At 39.9% G+C, this 14,359-nt stretch overlaps 1 protein-coding gene across 18 annotated transcripts in view; it reads left to right on the top strand.

Moving 5' to 3' along the window:
• The window catches only part of TNRC6B (trinucleotide repeat containing adaptor 6B), a 118,503-nt gene extending 113,924 nt beyond the window's left edge, over window positions 1–4,579 (top strand). For 15 of the 18 annotated variants that reach the window (XM_072923376.1, XM_072923378.1, XM_072923375.1 and 12 more), the window contains 4 exons: window positions 511–735; window positions 1,215–1,285; window positions 3,121–3,260; window positions 3,778–4,319. In XM_072923376.1, the coding sequence (XP_072779477.1) occupies window positions 511–735; window positions 1,215–1,285; window positions 3,121–3,260; window positions 3,778–4,168 (827 nt within the window). In that variant the 3' untranslated portion in view covers window positions 4,169–4,319. Of the gene's footprint in view, window positions 1–510; window positions 736–1,214; window positions 1,286–3,120; window positions 3,261–3,777 lie in introns of all 18 variants that reach the window. The other 3 variants (XM_041713527.2, XM_030262951.4, XM_030262958.4) reach the window with 1 other exon arrangement.
• The last annotated feature ends 9,780 nt before the right edge of the window (window positions 4,580–14,359 follow it).

Here is a 14,359-nt window from a genome sequence, read left to right as displayed (position 1 = left end):
CTTCTTTATGTGGTACTGCTGTGTCAACATTGTGTGAGGTTTGTGACTCTTAAAGCTTTGATCTTGTAGGGAGGACATCTTTAGGAGGCAACATTAGCTTAGTAGACCAAGTATGGTGAATACTCCTTTCAGTGCTCTGCAGGTTTTTTTTATGTGAAGGTTCAATTTCATTAAAGGTCAGTAGTACCAAAACTTTTAAGAAATTCTCAGATTAAATGTAGTGTGGACATAAAAGTTGGTGTTCATCTAATTAATGATGTAACTTACTGCAATCAGCTACATTATAATAAATTATCCTGGTATATTACCTTTTTTAAATCAGCATATATAAAATAAGCAAATATTAATTTACATGTAACATGGAGGTTTTTTGGTATGATAAATTAACTATTGTATAGTCCTGTTTCATGCTTCTCTCCAATATAAATGTAGTCAAAAGACTTAGTGTGATAGGGCAGGTACTTAATCTCACAAGTTTCTCTAATAGATACAATTTCTTTAATCTTCTAGCAAAATTCAGTGATTACAAATCAACATGGTCCCCAGATCCCATAGGACACAATCCCACTCATCTCTCCAACAAGATGTGGAAAAACCATATTTCCTCAAGGAACACTACAGGGCTGCCCCGCCCACCTCCTGGCCTGACCAACCCCAAACCATCATCTCCATGGAACAGCACAGCACCCCGATCGGTCAGGGGCTGGGGGGCACAGGACTCAAGGCTTGGTTCTGGTGAGAACAAATCAACTGGAAGTGCCATTGATAAAATCTGTGCAGTATATGATTTACAGCACCAGTGGTGTAGAGGAGAGGAAGTTGCAGTTGTCTGGTAATAGGAAAAAAGCAAGTTTCTTCTTGGAATGGAAATTTGCTGTCAGTAACTGGGGCAGTGGGGGGTGGAATCACAGGTCCTGCTGCAGGGAATGAGTGAAGAAGGGCTGAGAGCTGCCAGAAGAGAATACCTGCTACACAGGGTCTTTCAAGACTAGATGCTTGCTGTGTGTGAGAAACTCCTCAAAGATAAACTCTAGTAAAATTAATCTTTATGTAAACTGTGAGCAAAGGTGTGGTTTTGCTTTCAGGACTGAAGGTTAGACATTCATGTTTTAACAGGGCTGATAATGTTGACTTTTTCTGAAAGACTTAACTAAAGAAAGATAGTTTTTCTTTGTATCAAATCTGTCTTGATTGCTTTGTCTTATAATTTGCAGCATCTACTTGGAGTGATGGTGGCTCAGTTCGTCCTAGCTACTGGCTGGTTCTTCACAATCTCACTCCACAGGTATTTTCTGTGGTTGTTTCTGGGGACTTGTTTGCTTTAGCAATGATTTTTGAATTCTTCAGTTGTTTCTTTTTGAATAAAATCTGACAAAATCAGATTTTTCAGCATATGTAATGTTTTTCTACTAAACTGAGCTGCAGTCTAACTGGTTTTCCTATTGTAATCTCTTCAGCTAATTTAAAGATGTTCAGGTTTTGCTATGTGACTGTTAAAACATTTCTTAAGAGTTACAAAAAATAATTGAACAGAAAGATTTTTATTAGAAGTGTTTCTTAGTGTTAAGAAGAGTTTTCTTAGAAGTGTAATGTGAAGTGGTTTATAGCTGTTCTTTGGGATGTTGTCAATAAGAAATGTGTGTAACTGCCAGTTTTCACTTTAGTGTTTCCATAGTGAAACCACTGAATTTTTCCAGCATTCCTGCCAAAACCAGTCTGGTTAGGTTATTTCTACAAGTATTTTCAAAGCTTGCTGCCATTCAGAATGAATTCTGTGGAGATCCTGGTTTCAGCATTCCAAATTAGTATTTAAGGCGTAAGAACAGCATATATGATTATCAGCAGTACCCTGAGGTCTAGACAGAGAGTCCTCTGTTCAGCCAGATAATTTACCTTGTTTCTGCAGTGTACAAGAAAGGGTTGATGTGGAAGGAAAAGCTGAGGTCTGGCGAGTCTTTTGTAAAAAAGACTGTTTACTTTGATATGAAGGAAGAAGTGTTGTGAGGAAAAAGCACAGTTCTAAGTCTGGCTTGTGTAAAATACTTCAGTGATGCGTTAGGAATTATTTAGTGGAAGAAGAATATATTTTGGAGGCATTTAAGTTAAAAGGAAAGAGAATCAGATCAAAACTGTCTCATTATGGATTTTCTCTTTATGGAGATCAGTACAGTAGAGAGAGTTGTAAAGGTTCAGATGGATTCACAGTTTTATAGAATGGTTAGGCTTGGAAAGAACAGTATGTTCATTTCAAGGTTCTTTGTTTTAACCTTGACCATATTTGTGCCACCCCACAACTTCCTTTTCCCTTATTTGAAGCTATATTATAAAATAAGGGGGAAAAGAAGGAAGAAAATAGCACTTCCTTAAGTATTTGCACATACGGATCCCATTCATATGTTCCTGTGGCACACACCAGGAATGGAATCTCTCTGTATAGAACACCTGGGAGAACAGCTATTACTGGAGGTAAGTAACAAGCTGCTAAGGCTGCAGAATGAGTATAGGCAACACTGCTGTGAAAACTGTAGTTCAGATGGAATAGACATTGGTGGATTTGGCAGCAAAATCACTGGCTCTTTCTGTCACTGTTTCATAAACCATAAAGACAAAGCAGCACCAAAAGACATTTTCAAAAAATTAATTGTAGAAATATTTCCAGTTTTGGAAAAACCTTTTAAATACTGGTTTATCTACATTCAACTGAAATCAAAGAGCTGCAGACCAAGACATCCTGGTTCCTTTGGTAGAAATTCTGATGACTGAAGATGGTGAGAAGTACAAGTTGTATATAATTACTGGAAAAGCTGTCCATGTTAATGATCGTGACAGTGTAAGAAACTCAGTGAAAGAAGGAAAACTGAACTCAACCTGTAAATGAACAGGAAAGATAATTTAGTTTATTCCATACTAAAGCAAACTCCTTGTAGCTGTGAAAAGTCAAGACATACCAGTTCCTGTTTGAAAATCATCTTCTGTCACCTTTGCTTACTTCCCACTGCTTTTGTATGTTTTTCTTTGTGAGAGCAGCATATGTTTCAATTAAAGTGATGAAGTCAGGATTAAAGTATGTTTGGAGAAATAATTACAAACATCTGATTCATCCCGGCTGTTCTTCCTCAGATTGATGGGTCAACCTTGAGGACGATCTGCATGCAGCATGGCCCACTGCTGACATTCCATCTGAACCTGACCCAGGGCACCGCCCTCATCCGATACAACACCAAACAGGAGGCGGCCAAGGCCCAAACTGCACTGCACATGTAAGCAAGGTTTTGAGACAAAAATATTTGCGGGTGTGGGATTGGTGGTGTAAGCCCCTAAACTCAGTGAAAATTTTTGAATTTTACCAATCTCCTGAATTCCAAAGGTTTTAACCTGTTCTTCATCTGTGGTGTTTGAAAGGTGGCAAATGTGCATTTACCTACATGGTATAGGCATTTTTATTGCTCTTGGTGTTAATGTTCAGAACCTTAGTTTAAATTAAGATTTTATTCAGGCACAACTGAATGTTGGGGCAGGGAGTTGGGGAGGGGTTTTTTTCCCCTTTTTTTTTGTTTTCTTTTTTCCCTGTGTAAAATGGAAGTTCTTTTTGTTTTGAGTGAGTTTCACTGTCAAAAACAGATGAAGTTTTCCATGCCCATTCCATTGTAGCAATGTAGCTGATACCTCCTTTGCTTTGGAAACCTATTAGTGGTGTTCCTGTGCTTTCTGAATCCCTTGCCCCCTTACCTTTTGGCTCTAACTATTTCTTTTTCTTATGTGTACCTTGCCCTGTAGGTGTGTGTTGGGAAACACTACCATCCTGGCTGAGTTTGCCACAGACGAAGAGGTTAGTCGCTTTTTGGCACAAGCTCAGCCCCCTACACCTGCAGCAACCCCAAGTGCACCCGCAGCGGGCTGGCAATCCCTGGAGACAGGACAGAACCAGACAGATCCAGTTGGACCTGCTTTGAATCTCTTTGGTGGGTCAACAGGGCTTGGGCAGTGGAGCAGTGGTGGCGGCGGCGGCAGCAGTGGGGGTGATCTCACTGGCGCTTCATTGTGGGGGCCCCCAAACTATTCTTCAAGCTTGTGGGGGGTCCCAAGCGTAGAGGATCCACACCGAATGGGCAGCCCTGCTCCCTTACTACCTGGAGACCTTCTGGGAGGAGGGTCGGATTCAATCTGAACTTAGAACTTTCAACTCTGACCTCGTGACCTTTTTTGGAACAGCAGCAGCACTAACTTGACCTTTTTCGTTTTTTTCAACTTGCAATAAATACATTTATAAGAGGAAAAAAGAAAATGGAGAAAGAAAAAAAGGTGGGTCATTGACAGACTGTCTGAGCACATAGTTGCCTCCCTTATATAACTTCAGTTTTTTCGTTTGGAATATGAATCCAAAAAGAGAACATATCACTCTTGAAATACTTGAATCGTGAACGCCAACTTAGAAAGACAATGTGAAGCAAGTACACATACCATTTAAATTTAAACAGAAAAAATTAAAAAAATTAGTTTCTAGTTTTTCACTTTTTCATGTTATACGGAAGTTGTTGCTAAGAAACATATATACTGAAAAAATAGCTTTTTAACTTTGTTTGCACTGGGTGTGTTTCCGTCCTTAGGTCTACCATGTTGGGTTGGGGTTGGGGAGGGGTTCAAAAGAATAAGGGGGGGAGGGAAAGACTTGACGGAGCCTCACTTTAAAAACAAAAATAAAAACAAAAAACCTAGAAAAAAAATTTAAAATTAAAAACCCACAAAAAAAAACAAAACAGAAAAAACAAACAAAACAAAAAAACCAACACTTTGTGATTGGCTGGTTGATAAGTACCAGTGTGTTCTGGCACATGTAACTGCCCACGTGTGCTTGTTTCTGTGTGAGTGCGTGTGCACATGTTTGTGTGTGTGCATTTTTTTCTCTATATATATAATCTTGAAGCGCTGCATTGCTGATGGTCTACGGGCTGGCTGGCCATCTGCATGTCTTGATTCTGAAAGCAAGACAGGCATGGTGGAGTCCCTGTGGCTGAAGCGGAATCCAGTTGGGCTGGATTAAAATTTGTCAGTAGATTTTTTTAAATTCGTTTTAGCAGGGTGCTATCTCAAATTTGCAGGTCATACAGAGTGGATAGTTGCTTCCTAGCCCTTGTTCTAGGTGGTAGAGCAGAACACTGCCATAGCCGAAGGATTTGGTGAGAGGGGAAACAATATTGTCTTTTGAGTAACAGTATCTTTATGTTTGCATGTGGGGTTTTTGTACTGACTGAACCCTAGAGTGTTATATAATGCAAGCCATTTATTTCTTCCAACAAGGGGAAAAGAGGAGGAAAGAGACATTGCCATTTTTTGTGCAGATAGACAAATGTTCTTTTTCAGTCTCTTGTAAGCTTCAGTACCTTTAAAAAAGAGTGTTTCTTTTCTCCCCCAAACCTAAATTAGCACCTGTACTCAGTCTAGAGGAATCCAGCAAAAGCTTGAAAATCCAGCCCAATCAAATTAGCCTTTTAGTTTATTTACTGCTTCTAAAACTGACAAAAAACTAAGTGGTGTCAGCAAAGTGCCGGCCAGCCTGCCTCATCTCCTGAAAGCACATGCAGCTAACTCCTTCCTGCGTCCTTCATGGTGAGCGTTACCTGTGCCAGGCCTTGGTGTCATTACAGCGCCAGACCATCACTGACAGAAACGTTTACTTACGAATGTTCTTAAACCAGTGTGTACTTCAAAGGTTTCCTTTTGTTTCTCTGTGTTGTGTTTTTTCCTGTGTACGTGGTTTTGCTTAGGGACATATATAACTAGCAAAGACTTTTTTTTTTAAAGAAGTATTGCACCTTTTTGTTTTTTTGTTTTTACTTTTTTCTGTACTGTTGCTTTTTAATTTCTGTATTTAAGGAAAGGTTTGGGGTTTTTTTAGCATCAGTGTAGTAATATTCTGGGCAGGATAGGGGTGACCTATAATCCACAGTGTTAGCCAGTGTGTGCGTGCATGTGTGCGCTGGGAACAAAACTTTTAAGACCTGTTGTTGTGAAAAGAGTTGTATCAGACTTGAAGGAACTTCCCTTGACACAAAGCAGGAAGCCTTTTGTTGGGGGTGGGGCTGGGAGAAGAGGGAAGAGAGATGCCGGTACTTTTTCCGTAAGTGCTGGGACTTCCATTCAGTATTGTCCAGCTGTTAGATTGTCTAACAAAGTGCCGACCTTCTGTACCAGCACATACCTGTCCATTCCAGCCCTCAGAGGGAGCAGTGCTTTATCAACTGGAGATTCAGGGCAGATAGGGGAGTCTGTTTCTTCAGCGTTTTCATTGAAGGATATGACTATGTCTGATACATTTATGTCATGGGTTTGGTGGGCAGAAGCAAAAACAGATGCAAGTCATGGGTGGGGGAGGCTGGTGCACGCGCGCGTCTGTGTGTGTGTGTATGCCTGTGTGCTGGGGGTGGGAGGGACGGGCTAGGGAATTACATGGCTGTTTAATTTAATTTGCCCTTTCTATGTAAGCCCCAATGTCACAAGGAAGACTGACTGAGGGAAATGCTGCATATACACATGCCTGTAGATTTGTATGCAAAGCATTATCTGGTAAAAAAGTATGAGTAGGTTTGTATTTGTTTAGTAAACTGGAGTATGCAGCATACTCTGGCCCCTTTGGAAAATACTTTCCTATCATGTCTCCTCCATCTATCCCACCGTGCACAAAGAAACAAAATTCTCTCTTTCAGCTCCTGCTAGCTGGCTAGTAACTACCCTCGTGTTCAGGCATCTGTACAGCTTCGTTTCTGCTCAAAGACCAAGCACACTTGGACATGCAGAGCAGGTTCCTAAAAGTCCTGTGCCAGCAGTACTTCCTAGTGAAGCACCTTTGGCCTGAGCAAGCCAGTATCTGTTCTGTCACATGATTTGCTATACATGCTGGTTCATTGCTGTGTTCCACCCTCACTTCTCTCTCCCAACCTGCCCTGAGGTCCCTTTTCCTGCACTTTGGGCTAGTTAACTTCATTGCGATACTACGGTGAAAGCCGGGTGCTAGAGCCCCTCTTGTTTACAAGACATAATGAGGGATTTGAAATATTTAAAAAGAAAAGCTAAATTGTTCTTCCATTGTAAGCTTAAAGGGAAAAAATTAAAATGTACAAAAAAAAAAAAAAAGACCAAAAAGTGCATATATATATTTTAGATGAAGACTAACTCTGGGAGCATTTAACAGTGTTTTTGTTTTTATTTTAACATTTTATTTTCCTGCTTTAAATTTGCAAGCATTCTCAGGAATTCTAGGGTAGGAAGCCAGTTTTTTGAAGATGGTTTATTTAACCTTATCCTAGATAGATGGCTGTTTCTTGTTGATAAACTTTTACAAGTTCCTGAATCTTCAAAATGTTTGAAAGTTTTTACTTTAAAATAAAAATGCTAAAAAAAAAATAAAAAGAAAAAGAAAAAAAGAAAAAATCTCCAAATGTTACTGTCAAGCGAGGGATCAAGAATTTTAATTTCTAAATTAAGATATGTTAAGAAAGCTTCTCAATATCAGCAACAGGAATTCATTGCAATCTTAAACAATTTGTGGGAGAAGGGTTATCATTTATTGTGCGTTGTTACTCATGCAGATGTGTGCAGTTGCATGGAGAAGAGAAGTGTGTGAATGGAAATCTACTATTCCCTCTCAATTGAAACTAAATAAAAATATTCTTCCAAGCACCTTTTTGAAGCAGAGTGAAAGTATAAACGTTATTAAAATGCAGTAGAGTTTTAACTGAAAGAATCCTCAGTTAGGATGACTAGCAGGAAATACATGATGGTGCTTCTTTGAACCACTTCTGAGCAGTGCTGAAGAAAACCAGCGCTGACAGATTACTCAGTAATGAAGTAGTTCTATTAACCTGCCTTTTTCAGTACGCAAAAAAAAAGAATATGGAAAAACTTCACAAAAATGTACATTGGAAATCAACTTTTCCTGTTTTCAGCTACTTGGTCAGTTTAATTCCCCACTTGGAGATTTGCTGCTTGCTTTTCTTCATCCACCCCACCTCCCAGTCTTTCTGTTTCATTTTATATGAGGGAAATAGCTGTTAAACTCCTCTGTTCACCCTGTTGCTGCTGGCTGTCAGGGCTTACAGTCTTGAACTTAAGAGTTCGGTGTTGGGATGGCCAACTTCTGCCTCCCAGCTCTAGGGGTCAGGGGCTTATTCCGCCTGAAACGGCTCAGCTCAAACCACAAAAACCGCACTAGTGCCTTGTTACATGCACCCACATGCCCTACAGTAGGGGAGGGGAGGGAAGACGAGGCAAAGTGAGGCAGTGTAGCCACTTCACAGAAATAGATGTGCCCGTTCTTAAGGGAAGAAGAGCATGCTGCGTGAGCAAGTCGTGCAATGAGTTACTTAATAGTAGTTGAGGTAAGCTGTTATTATTATTAATAAAATAAATCAGATGCCAAATTCTGTCTTTCTCATAGCAGCTGCCCAGTGTCTTCATGTTGTGCTGCGTGTGCATGTGAGTCTGTTGAAAATAATGCATCAGTAGTAAAAATGTGCTTCAAAAATCCTGTTGTTGGCCAGTAGAAGGAGGGTTTACTTAGAAAATTTAGGATTCTATTTTATTTTATTTTATTGGTTTTTTAAATGAGAGAATTTGAGTGCTTTGCCAGAAGCTGTGTTTTACCAAATTAGCAGTGTCCCAAAAGAGAGGAAACCATAGCATTTAGTCAGAAAAGCTGACAGATGTGGCATTCACTTGGAAGTGGATTGTGATTGACTGCTGAAGGGTTGACAGTCATAAATTTCAGCAGTCTGCTGGGTCCAAACCTATTGTAGTACAACAGTCTGCTCCTCGTTTCCTGAATGTGCATTCTGTAAGTGTTAGTGACTGTCTCCTCAGTGACATTTCTCTATATTGTCAAAGTAACATTATATTCCAGCTACAGTTGACAGAACTGTGTGGCTTAGTCATGGCACTCCCAACTGTTGCAAGTGGTGTCTGAGAATTGTGCTAACCAGACTCAACTGCTGGGGACACTTATTGCTTAATGTTGTAAAAAATCTGCTGCCATTTGAGCTCCAAACAGCAAAAAGTCAGCAGGAATCGATGTTAGGGTATTTCTGGGCTTTTACAAAACTGTTCCCAGGAGGGAGTCATTGGCAGCATCTTGTTAAACATGTTGGCAAGGTAGGGAGAAGAGGCTGGGGAAGCACATCTTGAAATAGACTAAGGGCGTCTCTTTCCAGATAAAAATCCAGCCACTTTGCTTACCCTACCTTACAGTGTCTTTCAAGATGAGAGTTTTTAACCTGTTGGATAATTCTTTGCTTCATTTGAGGATTTTGTCTTAGCAGTGACAACAGAGTCTAGCAAGCAACACAAGAGTGTAGTACAGCTCAGAGAAACCTGTGCTTAGACTTCTGACATTCGCTTTGGAATACTTGCCATCTTTTCCCAGTGTTTTTATGTTTCTACCTGGGACACTTGCCTAGCAGTCTTGAGAGTGGGGTTTTTGTTGGTTTGGAGTTTTTTTAGAATCAGGATGTCAGGTTTTTCTTAAAATTTTTTTTATTGTGCTTCACATTAAGTGGCTTTTGTAATGAGTAAGAATGTTAAGCCAAGTATGGTTTTACCTCCGCAATATAAACAGGTTGTTTTCAAAAAACTGGGTGGGATAACCACCTCAAAGATTAAATAACAATTAAAATTTTATATTAAGTTGGCCTCTTTTTCTTTTTTTACCATGAAATTTCTAATCATTTATTCCTTAGAACTTTTGCCCTATTTTTTTCTTCTTAAAAATGCTGCCACATCTTCCACTGTGTCCTAATAGTGCATCCAAATAGTACTGTAGTTTTTTGGGGGAAATTTTGGTTAGGTTGGGTTTTTTGCTTCATTATTATGTTTAGCTCTTAAGTGTCTTACTTTGTGCATATTGTTTTCCTGTTGACTTTTAAGAGGAGCACTGTTTGTATATCTGAGGTACCCAAATTTGACAAATCCTGGTCAATGAAATGAGCTGGATCAGAGGTAACATAGCAGATGAGGACCTGTTGTGTTTCCAGTGCGTGCTGCATATATTGCCTTTGCTGTAAATCATGTGACCGTAGTATCCAAGTTCTCAAATGGATTGAAATGCAGGTTTTGTGGAGGCTGGTTAACATCTCAGGGTAATAGTCCTGATTGAGTAGAAGGTAGGGTTTTTTTCTTTACAAAGATGTTCCCTTAACAGAAGCAGCTTTCTTAATTGTAAATATGCATGCATGCTTTGTGAGCAGGAGAGTAATACCAAGACAACTACGTTTAAATTAATTTAAAAAAAAAAAACAATATACAAATGCTGTTGATGTGCAACTTGGGTCCTGAACCTGAAGCAACATGCAGAATCTGTTGGTTTGTCTAAACTGATTTTGCACACAATATAATTTCAGTTCTGTTGTTTATTTGCCACTGTTTTGCAGTTTTAGGGACTGATACTGTTCGATCATATGGTCATTCCCACTGTGATCAAAATACAGCTATCTAAAACCGAAACTCTTTCTTCCCTTTTATCTCCAGTACTTGGCTTCCACCTGTGGCAGAAGGATGGTAACAGTAATGGGAAGAAATATGTGAAGTTGCCCAATTTAGGCAGAGTTGGTACTCCCTGTTGTCCTGAATTCACATCCAAACCTAAACCACAAAGCAACCATTAGGCTGTAGTCGACCTGTTGGTTGGACTAAATGACAGGAGCCAAACTGGAGATTTTTAGCAGCCTTGCCTAGTCCGTGTCCTTCACAACGTTCTGCGTAAGTGTCCCATCACTGTAAATACCCGTATTGCTGAATTTTACCAAAGTTCCCTTGCAGTAGATAATAGGAAACAGGTCCATTTTGTAGTGACTCACCAACCAGAGCTTTGCCTACAGTAGACTTTAAGGGTCTGCCTGCATTGCTATCAAAATTGAGTCAGGGTCCTGTTTAAAAATAGAGCGCTCTACTTTGTGGTGTTACGTGACTTCAAACTTTGTGATGTAGTAACTATAGCTTCTGATCCTTGTATGAAAAGTGATTTAAGGTTTCATCTGTGCTACAAAAAGCGCCACAGCTCCTGGTTGGTTGGAGCCTACTTTTAAAACTTGTCAGGCCACGATAGATGCAGTTTCATCTGTAGCGCGCAGCAGACAACATCCGTTTGTGTTAACAGTTTGCCTGCACATTGTTTTTCATTGAGCTATGCAGGAAAGCTTTTCTCTAACAGTCTCCCAGAGTCCTAGAAAGCTTCTAGCAAATCAAGTGCCCTCTGCAAAAGAGCCATTTTTGCCCTGTTTGTGTGATAGTTGGGACTGGTGACATTCAGCAGTGTTAGGGTTCCTGTAAACTTTGTAGTGAGGGAGTTTTTTTACTTGATTCTGACAGCCTTTCTGTAAAGTAATACAGAGCACTCCAGGGAAAAATAAAAATAACAAAAAAAGGGAAGAATGCATTGTGCCAGCTAGCATTAAGTATTTAAGTATTCTAGCAGCAAGCATTCTTGACTGTGGTGGGCAGAGGGGAAGACACTGGAGTGTGCAATACAAGGAGACCATGTTCGGCACACAGTGTTTCCTTGAGCACTAAATGCCTCTTCTTGGCTGTTAGTGTGTGTTGTTACCTACACAGAACTAACTTCCTCATATTCTTATGTTTGTTTTTATTAATTGAGACAAAGTGGTAGCTCCTCCTGTTTCAGATGAAACACAACCAACCATAAGTGATCATTTTCTTCATCAATTTCTGTTAAGCAGGTTGCACAGCTTGTTAGGATAGCAGTTTTAGTGACATTGGTTATGATATTATGTGCTTTCTTTCCCCTCCGTCTCCCTGCCAGAACTGGCTTACCCTTTCTGTATACAGCGCTGTGTGGGTTTTTTTGTTTTGTTTTGGGGACATGTGGAAAAGAAGCAAAATGAAGTGAAAATGCAAGCCAAGGTAGAACAGCCTTACTTTAGGGGGTAGCCTTACAACAGAGCTTTATAGTGAGTGTGCTGTATTCCAAAATATGTAAGCCAAAAACAAACAAAAAAAGCATTCATTTATGCAAAAAAAAATTAAGAGGTGTTGGAAGACTTCTTTAATATGTACCTTCTAAAGGTGGAGTAAGGTCTCACCAAGTGATATGTTATTGTGATACTTCTTGCTGGGTCAGTAGGAATGGGTCGGGGTATAAGCGCTTAATGTTTCCTCCTATGTTTTTACAAGCAGTAAGTTAAATGTGGTATTTATGAATGTGCCTTTGTGAGTATAGTGACTGTCTAATTGAGGAGACCGCTTGGGCTGGAGGGGAGACAAGGGTCAATTTATTCTTTCAAGAGGTCAGACATTGAGATTGAAGCCCACTGGTCCCTTTTGACAAGCAGCATCATTGGCTGGTCTCTACACTGCACAATACGTATTCATATGTGGTAGAGATTGGGGTGGGGGGTGCGAAGGGATGTCATGTGATGCGCACAGAAGCTGTTGATAGTTTTAGGCTAGTCTGCGTTGCAGGTTGAGTTTGTATATGTATTATGTGGCTTCTCTTTATGTTTGTGTGCATGAGTGAGTGTGTGTGGCTTTGGTTTTTTTGTAAGCACTGGAGAATTTGAACACAGTGATGTTTGAGACAAATTTATACATGTAGAGAAGATGTTTTGTAGCTTCTGTTAAATAGTGGGTGCAGGCACACTTTTACCCTCTCTGCCCGTGTCCTGATAAGCAAAACAGGAATTTTTTTTCAACCCTTTAACTTCCAGCACACTTAACGTTGCCATTTAAATGAACAGGGTATTACACAAGAAGAAAAAAAAGTTTTTGAAATGGTGAGGTAGAAGTGTTTTAAAGGAAAAAAATCTGAAGTAATTTTTTGTTTCTTCAAAGCTGTTTGTAGCTAAACATGGGAATCTGCAGTGTCTCCTTCCATTTGGGTTTTTTTTCCTAATAATTCACCTCTTTGTCCCACCCAAAACATGAGGTGTACAAGATCAAGAGCTGTTGTTGTAGCGCTTTGTAATTCCCACCCTGAAAAGAAACTCCAGTGGGATCCCTCAGCTCTATTCAGGAAGACAAAGAGAGGAGAGACTGCAGTTTTCTTTGCTTCGCTCTCATTCCTCTCTAATGGCCTTGAAATGTATTATTATGCAAATGTGAATTTTGATACTGAACTTAAGAAGAGGTTGTTTGTTCTTTTTTCAAAAAAAAAAAAAATGGTCCCATATGTGGTCAGCATTGCTTCTTTATTTTGTAAGTGAATTGTAAACTATGCATTCTGCAAAGGGGGTGTAGGGGACAAAGATAACTTTGCTAAACTGTTCAGGAGTTTCTGTGTCCATGGCATATCCATTATAGTTTGGGGAAGTGGGGAAGTGATAACTTTGAATTAAGAAGGAATAGACAAAAACCTTTCTTTTATCAGAAGCTGGCCAATGGATAACTGGGCAGAGATTTGAATAACCAGCGTTGGCTGCAAAACAAAATCAGCTCTCAGCCTTGCACAGGGTGAATTCAGCCACACAGTGTTAACCCAGGGCCAAAAGGGTGAATGGGACACCAGGTCTACCTGGGGAATATTTACCACTTCCTATGCTCTGGCCCTTGTTAAGCTCAGGAAACCCACTGCCATAGGCTCTGGGTTTTGGTTTTTTTTTTTTTGTTGTTTTTGTTTTAATTTACTACTCGTTTTCCATTTCAGCAGCCCTTATGCTCTTCCAAGAGAATTAGAATGTGGTTAGCCCTTGATATCCACACTTCCTTACCCCAGACATTTTCTTTGCTGCTGTTTCTGGTACTCTTCATACAGTGACAGAGCAGCTGTGGGCAGGATGGTGGAGACGGTACTTCCTAGTGCTGATCAAAGCCCAGCTATAAGGACTGTGTATTTTCAGCGTCAGCAGCTGCTGGTGATTTGTTGTCTGATGCTGCTGCCAGTGACTTAGCACTAATGTTGACAGTATGTGAAATTTTAGGGAAAGCAGACCGATATGTATACCAAATCCCCTCTATTTAAAAGGAACTATCCTATTTTTATTATAAGGTGGTATCATAATAGTCATTTGAAAGGATTTACTTCCTCACATCTCCAAAATGTAATCATTGTGCATTCCTTGAAGCTTGTTGAGCTTCCAGGAAGACTCTCCTCAGAAAAAATGTAGATCTCACTGCTCTCTCCATCATTATAATAGGGACCTTTTGACTTGACTTTTTCCTTTATCCATGGTGAACCATGGTACTGGCATTATCTTAGGTGTAATACCATAAACTGAGAGATTATCCTGCCTGTATTCAGTGTTTTCATGCAGCAATTTTAATTTTGTTGACATTCACAGTACTGTAATAAGTAATAGACTTGATGATCATTCTTGCATCTGTGCCTGCCTTGCAGATGTGATCTTATCAGGGTTCCACT

This window comes from Taeniopygia guttata, chromosome 1A, assembly GCF_048771995.1.
Source record: "Taeniopygia guttata chromosome 1A, bTaeGut7.mat, whole genome shotgun sequence".
Classification (NCBI taxonomy): Eukaryota; Metazoa; Chordata; class Aves; order Passeriformes; family Estrildidae; genus Taeniopygia; species Taeniopygia guttata.
This window is presented reverse-complemented; position numbering and strand designations above follow the sequence as displayed.